The following is a 20011-nucleotide window of genomic DNA, read 5'->3' on the forward strand; positions in this document are numbered from 1 at the left end:
CAAAATGCAACCCTAGGGTGTTTTTGTGAATGTACACGAGTCAAACTTTCGTTTAAAAGCATATTTAGGACGGAAAAGCCACTTTTAAGATTGACCGTATTTTCGTTTTTCGGTCAAATGGCCTTTTGAATGGGAGTAATAGGGGCTCTTTTATGCTAGCCTCAAAATAGCTATTTTTAAACCACTAAGAAGGCTCGACACAACATGAGACTTTGCTCCAAGTTTCACCAGGAGCTCTACACCTTAACTACACCAGTGACCAAGATATATACTATAACCAGGAGCTCTCCACCTTAACTACACCAGTGACCAAGATATATACTATAACCAGGAGCTCTACACCTTAACTACACCAGTGACCAAGATATATACTATAACCAGGAGCTCCATACCTTAACTACACCAGTGACCAAGATATATACTATAACCAGGGAGCTCCATACCTTAACTACACCAGTGACCAAGATATATACTATAACCAGGGAGCTCTCCAACTTAACTACACCAGTGACCAAGATATATACTATAACCAGGAGCTCCACACCTTAACTACACCAGTGACCAAGATATATACTATAACCAGGAGCTCTCCACCTTAACTACACCAGTGACCAAGATATATACTATAACCAGGAGCTCTACACCTTAACTAAACCAATTACCAATAATATACTATAACCAGGGCTCCACCTTAACTACACCAGTGACCAATATATACTATACAGGAGTTCACCTTAACTACACAGTGACCAAGATATATACTATAACCAGGAGCTCTCCACCTTAACTACACCAGTGACCAATAGATATACTATAACCAGGAGCTCTCACCTCTACACCAGTACCAATATATACTATACCAGGTTACTTAACTACACCAGTGACCAATAGATATACTATAACCAGGAGCTCTCCACCTTAACTACACCGGTGACCAATAGATATACTATAACCAGGAGCTCTCCAACTTAACTACACCAGTGACCAAGATATATACTATAACCAGGAGCTCTCCACCTTACTACACCAGTGACCAAGATATATACTATAACCAGGAGCTCTACACCTTAACTACACCAGTGACCAATATATATACTATAACCAGGAGGTCTCCACCTTAACTACACCAGTGACCAAGATATATACTATAACCAGGAGCTCTACACCTTAACTACACCAGTGACCAAGATATATACTATAACCAGGAGCTCTCCACCTTAACTACACCAGTGACCAATAGATATACTATAACCAGGAGCTCTCCACCTTAACTACACCAGTGACCAAGATATATACTATAACCAGGAGCTCTCCACCTTAACTACACCAGTGACCAATAGATATACTATAACCAGGAGCTCTCCACCTTAACTACACCAGTGACCAAGATATATACTATAACCAGGAGCTCTACACCTTAACTACACCAGTGACCAAGATATATACTATAACCAGGAGCTCTACACCTTAACTACACCAGTGACCAATAGATATACTATAACCAGGAGCTCTACACCTTAACTACACCAGTGACCAATAGATATACTATAACCAGGAGTCTCCAACTTAACTACACCAGTGACCAATATATATACTATAACCAGGAGCTCTCCACCTTAACTACACCAGTGACCAAGATATATACTATAACCAGGAGCTCTACACCTTAACTACACCAGTGACCAATATATATACTATAACCAGGAGCTCTCCACCTTAACTACACCAGTGACCAAGATATATACTATAACCAGGAGCTCTCCACCTTAACTACACCAGTGACCAAGATATATACTATAACCAGGAGCTCTACACCTTAACTACACCAGTGACCAAGATATATACTATAACCAGGAGATCTACACCTTAACTACACCAGTGACCAAGATATATACTATAACCAGGAGCTCTACACCTTAACTACACCAGTGACCAAGATATATACTATAACCAGGAGCTCTCCACCTTAACTACACCAGTGACCAATAGATATACTATAACCAGGAGCTCTCCACCTTAACTACACCAGTGACCAAGATATATACTATAACCAGGAGCTCTACACCTTAACTACACCAGTGACCAAGATATATACTATAACCAGGAGCTCTACACCTTAACTACACCAGTGACCAAGATATATACTATAACCAGGAGATCTACACCTTAACTACAGCATTGACAACACTGTCTGTGTACCCAGAGTTTACTAAAAAGAGGTTTTGAACAACTCACCGCAGCTGTTGTCGTCTCATGTTGTGTGGAGCTTTCTTAGTGGTTTAAAAATAGCTATTTTGAGGCTAGCATAAAAGTTCCCCTACCACTCCCATTCAAAAGGCCATTTGACCAAAAAACGAGAATACGGTACATCTTAAAAGTGGCGCTTCCGTCCTAAATATGCTTTTAAACTCAAGTTTGACTCGTGTACATTCACAAAAAGAACTTAGGTTGCATTTTGGCGAGAGTTACGCTTTAATACGTAGCAGTGGTGTGAAAATTTCAGTCTTATTTTACTGTTTTTTTATGTTCATTCTTTCTATTGTATGATATGTGTTGTTACAACACTGGTTTTCACTCTTGGTTTCTGATGTTAAGCACTTTGGATACCTGTTGGTTGCTGTAAAGTGCTATATAAATACATTTTTGATTGATTTGATTGATTGATTATTATAAAACGTTACCACATACAGTCCTGAATATCCTGGGGCCGCCCTCGTGCGTCTTGTCCAGCCTGATCCACTTGTTGGACATCGCCTTGCTGAAGCCGATCTTCCCAAAGGACAGTTTCTGCTCGGGGACAAACACAGAGGTACAACCAAGGGTGTAACTTTGGGTAGAACATAAGGGGGGAGCTTGAGATCTCCACTTTTGAGCAAAACTGAAAGATTGAGCATAGCAAAGATTTCATTTTCTGCATTCTGCTGATTTATTCTGCAACAATTCGAGCCTTTTCTGAATCAAGTTACAGTGCAAATGTCTTAAGTTATGTAAGGAGATAGATAGATAGATAGATAGATAGATAGATAGATAGATAGATAGATAGATAGATAGATAGATAGATAGATAGATAGATAGATAGATAGATAGATAGATAGATAGATAGATAGATAGATAGATAGATAGATAGGACTATATTCTCAGAAGGCGAAGCACTGCTACTCTCTGCTACTCTCTGCTACTTGGGCGGAGTGATATGCTCACAGCTCCTGAGAAGCCCTGTGGTGAGAGTAGAGAGTAGCAGTGCTTCGCCCTTCTGAGAATATAGTCCCCAGTATGTATACGGTTAGAAGATGGCTGTGTGTCATGTGACCTTGTTATTAGTACACCCTGTGACTCTACAAATCACAATATGGAAATAGGAACATGTTGGTGTTATTTTGTCACTTATTGGGAGCAGTAGGCTAGATGGAGCCATCAACTGTAAGATGCTGACCTCTCAATATGGGCCAACATTTCTAAAGAATGCTTCCAGCACCTTGTTGAATCAATGCCACCAAGAATAAAGGCAGTTCTGAAGGTAAAGGGGGTCAAACACATAACAGGGTTCGTTTCCAATACTTCTCCATGACTTTTTGGTAAATTTCCATGACTATGTGTTCCTGAAAATGTCAGTCGACATTCTCCAATAAGAATACAACTCAGTGTTAAAGTTTCCCCTCAGAGGTTTAACTATAAAATGAATGATAATGTCTGTGGTTCATAGTGGGATTCATCATATCGCTCCCCGAATACAACGTTGAGGTTAAGACGTGATGTGAAAATACATTTATTAATGACATATTATGCTGTTAAAAAACAATTCCATGACTTTTCCAAAACTTTCTGGGTCTTTTTTATGTTTCCAAAACCTTTCCAGGCCTGGAATTTGCATTTTTCAAATTCCATAACTTTTCCAGGTTTTAATTTATGTTTTAAATTAATTTATGTAAAGGAAAATATTAGATTTTAGGGGTGGGGGGTGGGTGTAAATAATGCCGGGAAAAAAAACTATCGGTCTATCACTAATATAGTCAGACAATTCTGCCTCTTTTTTTGGGTGGCAGGAGTGAAAATCCTCAACATTAGTTGTGTTCTGGTTTCAGAATAAAGACAGTAGGAGAACAGTTGGAGATATGAAACAGGATGTCAGCTCTACAGGAGGATTCTCCTCCTCGGAAACTATCATGTTTTCCCCAAACGATCTACAGATTTCCAGGCATTCGGTTATCAAATGACATGAAAAAGTGCACATAGATGCCATAAATGGAGCATGCCCCCTATCCCTCCCTAGATTTGGGCAAAGTAAAATGACTGAAATGGATTTAGCCTTCATTGTGGATGTTTATTTCGGTATTCGTGCAGTTTAGTGTCCCAAATTCCCCATACAAAGTCCTTAATTATGAACCTGCTAAACCACCTGTTTAACAGGAGTTTGGGGTTAGGGCAACGGAAATAATTTGGGACACTAAACTGCACGTATACCGTTAATTTCTCCACGCATAGTTTACTTGAAAGACCTTTTAACTTCTGGCTAACAACTCCTAGTTTAAGTTACATACAGTAAAAATACACAAGGTCAGCCTGGCTGAACGTTCCCATCAGTTTCAGCCCTGCAGGCAGCAGGTATACGCACTATACCCACTAAGCAAGCTCCAGGATCTCCATATATACCCACTTAGAAATGCCCAATGACACGCAACAACATACTTTCTATTATATTTAAGAAAGCTAAGAAAGCTCCAGGATCTCCATATATACTAGGGGTGGGAATCACCGGAGGCCTCACGATACGATATTATTGCGATTTTAAACATATTGCAATATTCTGCAATATATTACCTTTTTTCCAACTTCAAATTCTTCCCAACTTCAAATGATGTCCCCAAAGGAAAATTTTGTCAACATCTGTTTTATCTAAAAAGATAAATTTCTCTGTCTGTTCATCTCACTTCAATTATATTGCTGCAAAATGGGGATTGTCAAGCAGACAGACTGACCAACACATATATCATAAAAGATCGATACTTGGCGTCTGTGTATCGATACAGTATTGCCACGAAAAATATTGCGATAGTATACTGTATGGATTTTTTTTCCCCCACCCCTAATATATACCCACTTAGAAATGCCCAATGACACGCAACAACATACTTTCTATTATATTTTGAATTGTCATCTGTGTTTTTCTTCTTCACATAGGCTAAATAAAGGGATTTCCACCTTAAATTGATGCATAAAAGTGTATCTGAATACAGGAAATGAAGTCATTGACGTGCCAAACTTCCCTGGGGGAGGACACCCAGGCCAATAGATAGATAGATAGATAGATAGATAGATAGATAGATAGATAGATATACATACATACATACATACATACAGTACAGTATACCCACTACAATACATTACAGCCCAGGTATCAGCCCTGCAGGTGACGTGTCCCTCCGGCTGTAGCACTCACCATGAGCTCACTCTGAGCCAGACCGTCCAGCGGGATGGAGCCGAACACCCGAGCCTCATGGCTGCCCTGCTCGGCTATCTCCGTGCCCTCCTCCGACAGCTCCCAGTGTTTGGAGGAGCGCTGCTCGGCTGAGATTAACTGCACAGCGGGAAACAAACACGACTGTAAGATTATCTGAGTGCATGCATCCTAACTAACTAACTACCTAACTAAATGGACTGTGTTGTCTGACTTTAATAAACATGTCTGACAGTTCTCGTCTCTTTAAAATGGGACGTTATTGCATCAGTCACACTACATGAACAGTGTTGACGGGGACATTGGGACTTCCGCTGCCACTCAGCCCGGTCAAACTCACGTCTCCGAGGGCCTGCAGACTCTTCACGGCCCCGACGACGACCTGGTGGTCCAGCCCGAGGCTGCTCGCCACGTCGAGGCTGTCCACACCGCCGTCCGCCTTCTCAATCCGCCGTAGGAGCGTCTCCGCCACACCGGCGTCCGCCATGCTCGATCCCTGCGAAGCACGAAAGAGACCGGATATGATGTAGCGTTCCCAACGGACGAATATCTTATTATTATTATTATTATTATTATTATTATTATTATTATTATCTGTGTGGTAATGTTGTACTTTTACATATGGATTTATTATAACAACAGCTTTACCTGTATCTTTATATACTGCAATTTGTCAATAAATTAAAATAAAAAAAAAAAGTAGTAGCGAGACCGGATGTGACGTCTCGTTCCCAACGGACGATTATCTTTTTATTGTTGCTTGTTGTTGTACTTTTACATATGGATATATTATAAGAACAGCTGTACCTGTATTTTTTTACCTGTATATTGCATTTTGTCAATAAATTAAAATTAAAAAGTAGTAGCTTCTAGTAGCGACACCGGATGTGACGTCTCGTTCCCAGCAACGGCCCTAAATAATTGCTAAAGTGGTTTTACCCATGGATTTATTATAAGGACGGGTTTACCTGTATCTTTGTACAATGTATATATATATATATATTTTTTTTTTTTCTTTTCTTTTTTAATGATTTAAATTAGTTTAGTATCGTAAATACTGTAGTCAAGACAACAATTTCATTATCGTTTTATTTTTTTACCTTTTCTCGTTAACCCGTGTGTTTTCTTCGGGTCAAATTTGACCCATTTTCAATGTTTTTTATATCAGAAATATTGGGGTTTTTTTTCAACCAAATTGCCCCCCAAAAAACAATAAATTTAAATGGTTTCAAAAACAGCGTCCTGACTAAACTTTGACAGAGATGAAATAAAAAATATTATTATTTGACTACGCTACAAGGAAGAACCATGCCATCATTAAATAAAAAAAGAAAAAAGAAAAAGGGAACTGAAAAAGCAAAGTTGAAATGTAAAATGATAATTTGAAAATTTCAAAGAAAATAAATAAAGTTTCAAAAAATTCAAATTTAAATGCTTAAACTGAAATCTTTGAAATCTTTTATTGAATGATCGAAACATGAAATATCAAACTCAAAATGTGAAATGGAAAAAGCTTACATAGAAATACTTAAATTAAAATCTCAAATAGAAAAAAAAAAATTAATAATTTTCAATTTGAAGTTTTATCTTTTGAATTTTACATTTGGTAATTGCCTTTTGACATTTTAATATTCATCATTGCTATTTCTATTTAACATTAAGGATTTTCATTTTAAAGTGACACTTGTCAATTCAAATGAAGAGGCTGGTGGGGGGGTGGGGAGACTTCCAGCGGAGACAGCGGAGTCTCTGAGCTTCATTGGCCGGCCGGCGAGTAGGCAATGCCGGCAGCAACTAGCTAGCTTGTCACGTTAGACTGGAGGTACTCAAGTCCGACAATTTTCGGCCGTTATGGATTTTAGGAAGTCAAAGCCAACCTGCCAGTCGGTCTGCACAAAGGGGGAGGCCCTTGAGGTTGTGCAGACCTACAAATACTTGGGTGTACTCCTGGACAGCAAGCTCGACTGGTCCGCTAATACAGATGCTCTGTATAAAAAGGGGCAGAGCCGTCTCTTCTTCCTCAGGAGGCTCAGATCTTTTGTAGCGATTTGATGCACATGTTTTATTCTAATACATCCATGGTTTTATCACACTGTGGGGGCGAGTGTCCTGTTCTATGGTGAACAGCAGACGACTCGACAAGCTGGTCCAAAAGGCCAGCAGCTCAGTGCTGGGCAGCAGACTGGACCCACTGAGAAATGTAGTAGAGGGGGTGTGCATGTAACAAGCTGTAGGCTACGCCATAATGGGTAATGACAACCAACGTCCTGGCTGGACAGAGGAGCAGTTATAGTGAGCGACTGCTCTTATTGTTTTTAACTGTCTTGTGTATGCATTTGCATTATATTTATTTATTAATTATGGGGAACTGTGTGGTGTAGGGGAATGTTTGTGTGTGAGTTGCTGGACACTCGAATTTCCACACAGGTATGAATAAAGTATCTATATATCTATCTATGCTGTGGTTAGATCATGGATTTCGTGGCTAATTCTGATTGGTTTACTGAAAAGTAAACACCTTAACAGTTAAATAGTTTCAGGGAGAGATAGTGGTGATTGCGTAAACTAGAAGTTATCCTGAAAGAATTTGCACTGAGCTTCATTTTCCTTACTTTTTGTGCTAAGTTTATTATATATATATATATATTTATTTTGTGGAGTTGACTACAGTATTTATGGGGTATCATAAATACTGTAGTCAACTTGAAATAGATTTTTCTACTTTCTATAAATCGTATCAGTTGAACTAATACTTGGTACTTTAAAGTCAAAACTCCGATAAAGACCTATTGTAATGGGAAAATTATATTTAAGCATAATTCCTTATATATTTTTTAGGTTTTATTTCTACTTTAATTCTCTCACAAATGCTGAAAGTTTCTCATTGTGTAGATTTTGATTCTAAACTTTGTGAGACGTCCAGTCTGGAACATGATGTGAGCACTGTCTGTCTGAACAGATAGGGGCTACAAGGTCACCCTAAAACTAGCTCTAGTTGTCCCATGCCAGCTGAGATGTAACTGGGGGGGTGAAAGTCGTACAGGGAGGAGGAGGTGAGGTGGCTCTGAGATGTCTTGTGTGTATTTCCTGATTGTCTTCATGTGTATCAGATTGCCTGTAAGAACTGTAGCGTCTTAATAAGCCAGGTGTGTGTGTGCTGTCACTCTGAAGATGCATATAAGCCTGGTGTTCCTGTTCACTCATTTGAGGGACTGACTCCACACTGGGCTGTTGTGTCTTTTCTGAAATCATGTTGCTCCTATATTTGCAAATATATATTTTAAATAAAATACAGAAACCTAAACTTGGTTTAGTTTCAACTGTCACGTTACTGAACTTTGAAAACTCTTCCCCTGCTGCAAAGGAAACTTCCACTACACTATATTCAAAATAAAAATCATTTATTAATACAAACACACTTTGTTACACATTAACAGGAACAAATCTCACCCAATGAAAAGGCTACATCGAGCAGAAGTGTGGATTTAACATCAGAATGTAAAGTTCGTTATCCAGTAATTTCCAAAAAACATTTATTAAAATAACTACATCACATCACATCAGGTACATTACAAAAGAAGCTGAAATTACAAGCGATGCAGAAAAGAACAAGCATTTTTTTTTGGGGGGGGGATCTATTGATTGATTTATTACAAAAAAATTACAACAACCTTGGTTTGTTTTAATAGTTTCAACATGAGAAAAGAAAAATTGGCTGTCACTGTGCAACTCTTGATAAGAAAGGAAACCAAGTCAGAGCTCGTGAGCGAGTAATTCGTAGAATCCGCCTTCGTATTGAGCGATGAGGACTGGTAGCGTAGATAAAAAAATAAAAATAAGAAAACTAAAAACACGAGACTAAGCACTGACCAGACCACTGAAAACAGAACCGCTAAATTCAGCCGCGACTCAGCTCTGACTCTTACAAAGTCCGGACTCATTTTCGTGCCCACATGTGCCGCTCAATAACCCAAAAGCACATAGGAAGCAAACGCTGAACAAGGCAAGAGAGCACAGGTAAGGTAGCGATGGCCAACATGGAGCTTCGTGGAGCATTTGAGTTACTGTCTGAGCCCACTAGATGGCGCTCTCCGTTTGAAGAAAAACACTCCAGGAAATGGCAGCTCAGTGTTCTTTCAACCCTCAACATGACATCATGACTTTGCGTCAACACACACGCCACTTTCTAAAGCCAAGTGGCGTGTTATCTGTGCGCATTTTGAGCCATCTGCGTGTACGTCCACACCGTACACAGCAGACTGATCTCAATAAGTGGCGTACGTACGACACGCCAAGTCGTATGCCATTTTGGCGTGTTATCAAGACGCATACATAGTGGATTTTTGGCCTGTCGTACTACTCTCTACATGGGGTCAATTCACACACAATCGCAAGGTAATGTAAGTCAACGGAGGCCAAAACGGCGCTGATAAACACGCTAAAAAAAAAACAATAACGCGCCAATATTGGCATACGAATTGGCGTGTCCTGAGATCAGCGTGCAGCCCTTTTTTGTTTAACATCTAGCGGGCTCAGAATAATAAAGAAAATGCTTCCAGAAGCTCCATTTGGCCATCAGTACCGGTGAGCCTTCAATCGCTTTCTTTGGAGAAGGCTGGAGACACGGACGCAGCAGGGCGCCGATGGTTCCCAGAGGGGAGCGATTAGAGTTTATCTGTACTGGTAGTTCATGCTGCTGTCCCCCCCCCTGCCGTAGCCCACTGGGTTGTGGTACTGAGATTGGTTGGTGCCAAAGCCCTGGTTCCCTCCTCCGGTGCCACCTCCCTGGGAGTTGTAGTTGGACTGGCTGTTGAAACCTACCGGGAGAAGAGCGGGATGGTTAGTCAAACTGTTCTGTAAAGAAGTATTACGACAACCATTTCCCTCTGGATTAATAAAGTTCCATCTAGGGGTGCACGATATACCGACTCAATATCGTTATCACTAGGGTTGGGTACCGAAACTCTGTGCCAATAGGGAACCGGTGGCAAAGTAAACAGTAGTAACGAGACCGAATAAGATCGAAAGTTTCGGTGCTTGACTTTACACTACACCTGACAGCAGGTAACGTTAGCCTACCTTTAGCTAGCAGCTGGATTAATCACGGTTAAAATGCTGACCGCTAACGTTAAACAGTGTAAAGTGTGACTGGATTTCACTGTGGAGGACTTCAACAGGATGTAACAGTCGCTGTCGCAATTCATAGATATACACTAGTAGTACTAGTAGTACTAGTAGTACTAGTAGTACTATGTTTATATGGTCGGAATTAAACAACACAGACGGTGCGTTCACTTGCAGCTGCCGTTGTCGGAATTAAACACAGACGGTGCGTTCATTTGCAGCTGCCGTTGTCGGAATTAAACACAGATGGTGCGTTCACTTGCAGCTGCCGTCGTCGGAATTAAACAGCACAGACGGTGCATTCACTTAAAACAGGTAGCCTCGTGGTGCATTCAGAGTAATTGTAAAATACCCTTTTCCCATCTGGGGTTCAACAGCAATATACTGGTGAAATAAGTTATTGTTATAGTTATTACATTATTATTAAATCTTTAATTTTGACCATGGCCTTAGCAATAAACAAGTCTGTTACTGTTGTTTCTTCTTTTTTTTTTTTACTTTATTGAAAAGTACCGGTTCAGGCACCGTTTAGGCACCAAGTATCGATTTAGCACCGGAATCGAAAAAACAAAAAACTATTCCCAACCCTACTTATCACCCCCTAGCGTTCTGGCGATGCAAAGAAACTCGTCCGACCCCGACACAGAACTCCCAAAGGGTCAGGACGCCGTAGCAGCGAAGTGGAGCTGACGCAGGAGCATTAAACAGCCTTTAGGGTTAGAGTTCATGGGTCATGACGCTCTTATGTAGGTACCTTCAGGTAAAATGTTACCCTTTTATTAATAGAATAATAAGTCAACGAGCGTCTGTTGTCCTTACTTGAATATACAAGTTAAAAAAAAAAAAGGGGCTTTTACACCTCCCTCCTTTGGTCCTTTCGGTTTGATCTGAACCAAAGTTAAAGGGGTGATAGAAGGATTACCGTATTTTCCGGACTATAAGTCGCACTCCTACTTTGGCTGGTCCTGCGACTTATAGTCAGGTGCGACTTATATATGAAAATATATATAATTGAACATGTTTTTAAATGTTAATTCATACTGAAAACATCACCGTCTACAGCCGCGAGAGGGCGCTCTAGGCTTGTGACGACTAGAACGCTGCTGCTAAAGACAACTGAGAAAGGAAAAAAGAGATAAACTGCAGGTAGTAAAATATGTAGCCGAAAACTGTAATCGAGCAGCAGAAAGAAAGTTTGAAATGAGAGAAACTTGTGAGGGAGACTGGAGAAAAGGTGACTCTTACTGCAATTAAGAAATCAGAGAAAGCTAATCGGCTAATGGCGGGCTGAGAGCGAGATGGCCAGAGCTGGAGGAAGGAGTCGGGAGGGGCTGGTCAACGGTGCAGCTACGTCTCCACGCCTTTTAATCCATCCATGCTCCACGCCCTGGTAGCTGGTTGTTCTGGGTGCTATTGTCTAGTTCAATAACCGTTAATGTGTTACGGTAACATACCGGACACCTGCCGTATTCAGCCGGTTGTTCTGGGTGCTGTTGTGTAGTTGACCGATGAAAAAGAATTAAAAAATTCTAATGAAATGCGACTTATAGTCCAGAAAATACGGTATATAGGGTGTTCCACAGTGTTCCTTAAGGTCTCCTAATGGGGTATGTAACATTGGTTGGGCTGAAAACAGTTTCAAATTGTGAGATCTGCAGAGGAAAGAGGAGTCAATGGGATTTTGAGCTTCTATGTATGTCCTAGCTTCCCTCCAAACTGTCGTTACTACACTATGACAGGGATAAATCGGTTTTGCATCCTATCACCACTTTAAAGGTTTGAACCCTCCCCTGGACCGTAGTAATATTATAGTAATAGTAGTGACAGTCCTCTCATGTGTAGTTCTTTAGTGCGATTGGATAACTGCCAAAACTAACAAAAACATCAACTTTGGTTCAAACTTTCAGGTGTGAAAAGGCCCAACACAACACAGGTCAGCGAGTAAGGGCTCCTTAACACTGGCTGCGTGGTGTGTCCGTTTATATTTGGGCTCCCATGGTAACCGGTTCGAGCGTGCACACTGCCTGCGGGACACGCGCAGCTCGAGTCTCGCCGAAAAAAACGTGCATGCTAGAAATAGGACAGACGCCACACGCCAGCGTGTTGGAAGCATTTCCAGGCAAAATATAATGTAAAGAGATGTTTAAATGTCGTTTTGACACAAATACATACTAATAAATGACATGTTTAGGTTTTAAAGTCTTGAGGTTTTGATAAAAATGCAGATATATATAAATGCAATCTAAAAAAATGTATTATCGATTTTCAAATACTGCACCGGTCAATACAGAAGGAAATAAAAATATTGAAGAACACGCTATTATTTCATTTTATCAATGGGAAACGTGTCCAGACAGGGCTAGCAGCAGCAGCAGCGCCGCGTCACACACCTTTCTGGTGGGTAAAGACGTAGAAAACGCCACGCAGCCAGGGTGCAGGAGGCCTGACTTGGTACAGCATCCACAGACCAAAAAGTTCATCTTAAAAGTTTCCATAGAAACCCCCCCCCCTCCCCCCCCCGACTCACCTTCATAACTGTATTCTTGGCTCCCTCCAGCCCCTCCAGTCACCTGGCTTGGATAGGCAGTGCTGTACGAGTATCCACCTGTCCCCCCTGGGTTCTGGTTAAAACTCTTCTTCCCCTGCCCGTAGCCCTGGCCATACTGGTTATAGGAGCCCTGCCCTGGGGGGCTGCTGGACTGGAACCCCCCTGCAGGTCCACTGTTCACCCCCGGCGGCCCTGGGAAGGGGGCCTTTCCTCCCTTGTGCATGGGGGGTTTCTTTTTGACGGTTTTGGCGGCAGAAGTGGCAGCGTAGGCTGCTGCGTCGTTCTGGTAGTAACCGTAGGAGACCTGAGCCGATCCTGGCGCCGTGCTGGCTGGGGGGCCACCTGACGGGCTGCTCGACACCCCGGCTCCTCCATTTGTGCCACCATTGTTGTAGTAATCTGGGAAATAACAGCATGGCACAGTCTTAAAATTGGGCAACTTGATATATTTTTAACAGCTGCTGCTGCTGCTGCTTTCAGCAACAGCTGACTGTCGTGTAGTTAAGAAATGAATTCAGACCCTGGAGCAACACAGAAGTGAATGGTGATGTCACATTTATTAAAAAAACAACATAAAAAACAACTGGCTCAAACATTCATCAGATTTCTTAATTCAGCAACAGTCCGTGTGTGCAAACTTCAGTTCATCGATGCCCAACACTGTTACAGATCGGATCCTGCAACTACCAAACACTGCCAAAGTAATGCGTTCAGTGGAGCGGTGACCTAAAGCCCAGTTCAGACCAAAGACTGGCTACGAGACGGTGCAGAATCTCAACAGCAACGACTCGTTCTACTTCGGTACCAACTTCCGACTTCCGGGCTTTTTTGTAGCCCAATATAAATCACATTTTACAATATAATCTATGCCGAACCAGTACCTTTAAAACGATTCCTAAACCCATTCTTGAAAAACACGTGAAGTGCAGTGAATGGTTAATATGCTTTTACGTCCGTTTTGGTGAGCCCAGAGGAGAGATATGGCATTTTAAAAGTAGCCTACATTTACAGTGGCTAGCTAACGGTAGAGTACAGAGAGAGGGGGAGATTTTTACAGGAAGTGGAACCGAAATTTGCCTTCTAATCCGGTCCGATTCCTACCGGTTGCGTAGGAACCGGTTTTTGGTACCCAACCCTATTCACAGCTTTGTTCTAAGTCCGCTCCCTCTCTTCAGTCACTCTTTATCTCGTTGGACCGCATGTTGCGCTCGTTAAACCTCCTAAAACTCTGCCATTTTTAGATTTTGTGACAGAAATAAAAAACATAATATGGATCATTTTAATTCTATAATTTGTAGCCGACTTTACAGACTGACTTCTCCATTAGCTTTTGAAAACAGGAGACTTCTTACGTTGTAAAACCAGCCTCCGGAGACTGGACCAGCTGGGTCCCAGCAATGCCATCAGCTGGTTACTTTTCCCTGCTGCGTTCTAAAAACCATTTCGTCTCAAATCTCCGGTCTGAACTTGCCTTTACAGTGTTGGTGATATGACACAGAAACAGCAGATTCTACATTAACAACATGGCCATTTAAAAAAAGAAAAAAAAAAAAAAAAAAAAACACTAATCAGATATTTAAAAAAAACAACAACATACAGATCAATCATGATTTGAAGTGACAGAAAAGGTATTAAGAGTGAAATATAAACAAGTAAAAACCATTCATGTTGAGACAGAAACAAGGCTGTTGCAGTCTTGACACAATAATCCAAAAAACCGTCCAGCTTCCAGACGCCTTCACTTTAAAAAGGTGCACTATGGGTTCCTGCATGGTGTCAGCGTTGGATATGTCTTTTACGTCATTCATCAGTGTAAAGCCTTTCGTTCTCTGGAGACGAGAGCCAGAACGTTATTGACAAACATTAGGGGACAGCTGTGCTCGAATAACACCCACGTTAACTAGCCAATACAGACATGATGGTTAGGGAAGGATGTGGGGGTTAGTGCGCAGAGTTTATTAAGTAACTTGAGTTGTTGATTGTAACGTGTCATGACTAACTGACTGTCCCTAACCCCCACTCCCTCCCCCAACCATCTTGTCTGTGATTGGCTGGAACGTGGTGTGTTGCATTTCGGTGCACAGCCTGTGCCCCCTAGTGTCTGTGTGACGTTTACGAGCCCCGTGGCGTCTCCGGAGACCGGGCTTTTTCACGGTGTGTTCAGGGGACCAGGCAGCTAGCGGATCAATGGGAGAGATGACCATAACATTTGAGACGAAAATGAAACAGTGCTGAAACCACGCAGGAACTCATAGTGCACCTTTAATCATGATCCAATTAAAAAAAAAAACAGAAATAAAGCCCTGTCCCGACACATGGAGGCAATTAACACAAAAGTCAGCCCTGCCCTGCAAGTTTGCAGACATCCAGCCGGTCAGGTACATCCACAGAAGGGGACTCGTGGCTACATGCATGCGGAGGCCGATCGTCTGGGCGGGACTGGCGAGACGATGTCACTTCATTCATTCCTCAGGGTGGAGCGGACTTGATGGTGAAGTGAGTTCATGATGAGGATGATGCCGGATACACTACTGAGAATTTTGTCCATATTTCTTTTTTTTTTTTACTCCTCTCTACAGGTTGTGTGTGTGTGTGTGTGTGTGTGTGTGTGTGTGTGTGTGTGTGTGTGTGTGTAAAACTGGGGGGAGGATTTATGTCGCAAACTCGTGGTAGCCATAGCAGTCTGAGACAAAGTCACCTAAAGAGTGAGACAGGGCAGAGAAGGGGGGAAAAAAAAAAAAATATCAAAATTAGATTTATTTGGATTTTATTTCTGCCTTTAAAAAAAAAGAAAAAAGGAGGAGGCAGTTGAAATGACTCATTTTGGTCAGATTGCATTCAAAACTGAGTTGTTGTTTTTTTTTGGATTATTATTATTTTTTTTTTTTAGATTTCTCTGCTCCTGTCACGCTCAGGTAGGTCAGTCCTCAGAACGGGCTGCCAGAGGGAAGGAAAAAAGGGGGTTCTCAAAAACGACTTGTCAAAGACAAAAATATACAGATTCAAACCTGTGGCTTAAAGCAGAGAAATGTAAAATCATGGAACTGGGAACATCCCAACAAGTTTACTCGTTATCTGGTCCTGTTTGCCGTTTGCTCTGGAGTTAATTAATCATTCTCTATAATAATAATAATAATAATAATAATAATAGACTACAGAGGTAAACGTAACACAGGTAAGACTTGGTTTTTGTCACAGTCCTGACCGGACACATTACCCTGTGTCCCAGGACACATCACCCTGTGTCCCAGGACACAACATCTATTCTACCCAGAAGCCTCAGGCCTCCTGCACACTGGCTGCGTGGCATGAGCGTAGAGTTTCTGCTGCGTGGTGTTTTCCATGTCTTTGTACACCAGAAAGGTGTCTGACGCTGCGCTGCTGCTGCTAGCCTCGTCTGTACACATGTAGGTTTCCCTAAAAGTCACGTGATTTGGATCAACCTTGTTCGACATATATATATATTTGGGGCTTTTTTCCCCCTTTATTTCAGAGTGAGAGACAGTGGATAGACAGGAAAGGTGAGAGAGAGACTGGGGATGACATGCAGCAAAGGGCCGGCAAAATTACCAATCCCAGTAGGGCTGCCACCTCTTAGTCGACTAATCGGTCCATTTTGGTCTTCGTCAACTAAGATTTCTTTAGTTGATAAGTCATTTTTTATGCTTATTCATGCTTAATTACTTATTTCCAAGAAACTTATGAGCACATTTATGGTAAACACAAGATTTAAAGTGGTGCTTTTGCAGGATTAATTTTCGAGAAACTCAGTTTTTTCAGATGGTTAATTAACTACATTTATATTGTGCTTTTCTAGTCTTAACCACCTCTCAAAGCGCACAGCTCTGTCAATTCAATCACCTAATCGATTAGTCGACAAAATCGTATAAGCGTTAGTCGACTAAGAATTTCTTTAGTCGAGGACAGCCCTAAATCCCTCTATGGCCACGCCAGGACCCACTTGGCGTGGCCATAGAGGTCGATTGGTTGGGGTTGCAGCTCCAAAACTTTGGAACGGACTGCCTCTGCACATTAGACAGGCCTCCTCTGTCTAATTTTAAAACCCACCTCTTTTCTTTGGCTTTTAACACCAGGTAGAGTGTTGATCTTATGTGTATACTTGCTTATTTTAATTGTGTGTGGACAGTGCATTTTTTGTTTTATTTGTTTTTATTTATTCTACTCATTTAATTTTATTTAAATTTGTATTGCATTTATCTTTATATTCAGTACCTCTGTGCTTTTATTGTGTTATCTTTTTGTGCAGCACTTTCGAAACCTTGCGTTTGTTAAAAATCGCTTTATAAAATAAAGTGGATTGGATTGGGCATTTGACCTTGAGTGGTTATGGTTAGGATAGCCGATTGTTCAGGGGATAGGACCTGAACTAATTAGGTTACGTTACCTTGTCTAAGCATGGACGCCTGGCCAGTAGTAGCTATTGAAGGGTGGGTGTTGGCGTGGCCACGGTGGGAGAATATCGCAAAGGGCAGCAGATCGGATATGAATCCGGGCCGCTGCAAAGGCCTCAGCCTACATGGGGCGCACGCTCTTACTGGGGGAGCTAGAGGTCGCCCCAGAGCTGTGGAAACGTACTGCGCTCAGGCAGTAGTAGCCTATACTTGATGTTAAACAAATATATACTGATCTGATTACAGCAAAGACAACGTCTGCAGTATTGACGGCAGAAGGGAGGGAGTTTTTCCTCACCACTGCTAATGCTTGTTCTTTGGGGGGGAATTACTGGAATTGCTGGGTTTTTTAAATTATAGAGTGTGGTCTAGACCTACTCTATCTGTAAAGTGTCTCCAGATAACTCGTTAGGATTTGATACTATAAATAAAATTGAATAGGCTGCAGAATATTTTGTTGCGTATTGACAGGTGCAATATTTGAAAAATCGATAAGGATGAATTATTTGGTTTTTTTTAAAATTACATTTATATATCTGCATGTATGTCAAAACCTCGAGACTTTCAAACATCAACATGTCATTTATTAAATGTATTTGTGTCAAAATGACATAAACATCTTTTCGTATTCTATTTTGGAAACTCTAGAAAAAAATAGGCGTCGGTTCTGTTTCTACCAGACACGCATTTTCGGCTCGAGCGGCGCCTGAGATGTGCGTGTCACACAGGAAGAGTGCACGCTCTAACCGGTTACCATGGGATCCCAAATAAAAAACGGACACGCCACGCAGCTGACACGCTCACGCCACGCAGCCAGTGTGCAGGAGGCCTTACTACAGCCCAGACAAAGAGTACATATCCAGTCAAAACCATGAGTATAGAGAATGAAAGAAATACTCACTGTATCCGGAGTTAGCATTGTTCCCGTAACCATATGTTCCGAAGCCACCTGGCAGGATGAAGCACATTTAATATGCTGATTTGACACGCTTTCAATAATGTTAATGTCTACTAACTCTTTACCGGTACACACAGGAGGTCTTAGGTCTGTGCAATTAATCAAAATTTAATGACGTGATTATGATTTCGGCTCCTAATGATCACAAAAACAGAATAATTAAGAAAAACTATTATTTAGCTCATTACGTTTTGCAAGTTAACTCTTATTTTCTCTCGTGTTCTGAATGAAAAAATATAAGTTTAAATAGGAAAAGTATTAAGGCAAATTTCACAGTTGTGTGCGTTTTTTTTTACTGTTGATTTATTTTTTTTCACTGTTTTTCGTGTTAAATTATCGTGATTTCAACATTCAGGGTTCATACGCATTTTAACCAATACTTTTTGGCAAATTTCCATGACTATGTGTTCCTGAAAATGTCAGTCGACATTCTCCAATAAGAATACAACTCTGTGTTAAAGTTTCCCCTCAGAGGTTTAACTATAAAATGAATGATAATGTCTGTGGTTCATAGTGGGATTCATCATATCGCTCCCCGAATACAACGCTGAGGTTAAGACGTGATGTGAAAATACATTTATTAATGACATTATGCTGTTAAAAAACAATTCCATGACTTTTCCAAAACTTTCTGGGTCGTTTTATGTTTCCAAAACCTTTGCAGGCCTGGAATTTGCATTTTTGAAATTCCATAACTTTTCCAGGTTTATTCAAAAACGTATGAACCCTGAATATTGACCGAAATAATCGTGATTATATATATTTTTTCCCCATAATCGAGCAGCCCTAGGTTGTCAGCTACAGTAAAAAGTGTGTTTTTACCTCCTTGGCCGTAGCCTCCTCCGTTATTGAAGCCCCTGCCCCTTCCACGCCCCCCTCTGCCTCGCCCTCTGCCCCGGGGCAAGGCAGCGTCTGCGGCGCCAGGCGCTCCCATCATGCCAAAGCCTGGTGTGTGCTACAGAGGAAAGGAACATTTTATTTACACTTTTTAAATCAATGCTATACAGAAGGGACCAGGCTTTGGACACAAGCCAAATCCCCAGATCTTCAACACGATATAACAAACACTGGTAATGGAAAAACTTAATCCAACAGTCAGAAATCAAAAAGAAAAATTGAATAAATTGCATCCAGAGCATATAGTTAGAATAATAAGTAAACTTTCTAATAAATGCATCCTGTAGATGGATATGCATGCACGCAGAGCTGCACCATTCACATCGGTGTATCCGATATAGGCGGGCCAGAGGCGAGCTAAACAGATGACAGTTTAATCTACCAGTTAGCTCCTCTGGTAGCTAAGAGTTTAATCTACCAGTTAGCTCCTCTGGTAGCTAAGAGTCTAATCTACCAGTTAGCTCCTCTGGTAGCTAAGAGTCTAATCTACCAGTTAGCTCCTCTGGTAGCTAAAAGTCTAATCTACCAGTTAGCTCCTCTGGTAGCTAAGAGTCTAATCTACCAGTTAGCTCCTCTGGTAGCTAAGAGTTTAATCTACCAGTTAGCTCCTCTGGTAG

General features: G+C 41.3%; 2 protein-coding genes across 4 annotated transcripts in view; both read right to left on the reverse strand.

Annotated features, from left to right (window-relative positions):
- Positions 1-5976, reverse strand: part of farsa (phenylalanyl-tRNA synthetase subunit alpha) — a 28993-nt gene extending 23017 nt beyond the window's left edge. The window contains exons 1-3 of the mRNA XM_039824602.1: positions 5796-5976; positions 5438-5575; positions 2689-2787 (exon numbers count right to left, since the gene is read on the reverse strand). Of these exons, the coding sequence (XP_039680536.1) occupies positions 2689-2787; positions 5438-5575; positions 5796-5942 (384 nt within the window). The 5' untranslated portion in view covers positions 5943-5976. The remainder of the gene's footprint in view (positions 1-2688; positions 2788-5437; positions 5576-5795) is intronic.
- Positions 5977-8971: 2995 nt separating this feature from the next.
- The window catches only part of ilf3b (interleukin enhancer binding factor 3b), a 44538-nt gene continuing 33498 nt past the window's right edge, over positions 8972-20011 (reverse strand). For 2 of the 3 annotated variants that reach the window (XM_039823890.1, XM_039823889.1), the window contains exons 15-18: positions 19320-19452; positions 18441-18488; positions 13107-13526; positions 8972-10272 (exon numbers count right to left, since the gene is read on the reverse strand). In XM_039823890.1, the coding sequence (XP_039679824.1) occupies positions 10127-10272; positions 13107-13526; positions 18441-18488; positions 19320-19452 (747 nt within the window). In that variant the 3' untranslated portion in view covers positions 8972-10126. Of the gene's footprint in view, positions 10273-13106; positions 13527-15492; positions 15826-18440; positions 18489-19319; positions 19453-20011 lie in introns of those variants that run through there. The other variant, XM_039823892.1, reaches the window with a different exon arrangement.

The sequence above is a fragment of the Perca fluviatilis genome, chromosome 15 (genome assembly GCF_010015445.1).
Source record: "Perca fluviatilis chromosome 15, GENO_Pfluv_1.0, whole genome shotgun sequence".
In the NCBI taxonomy this organism is placed as follows: Eukaryota; Metazoa; Chordata; class Actinopteri; order Perciformes; family Percidae; genus Perca; species Perca fluviatilis.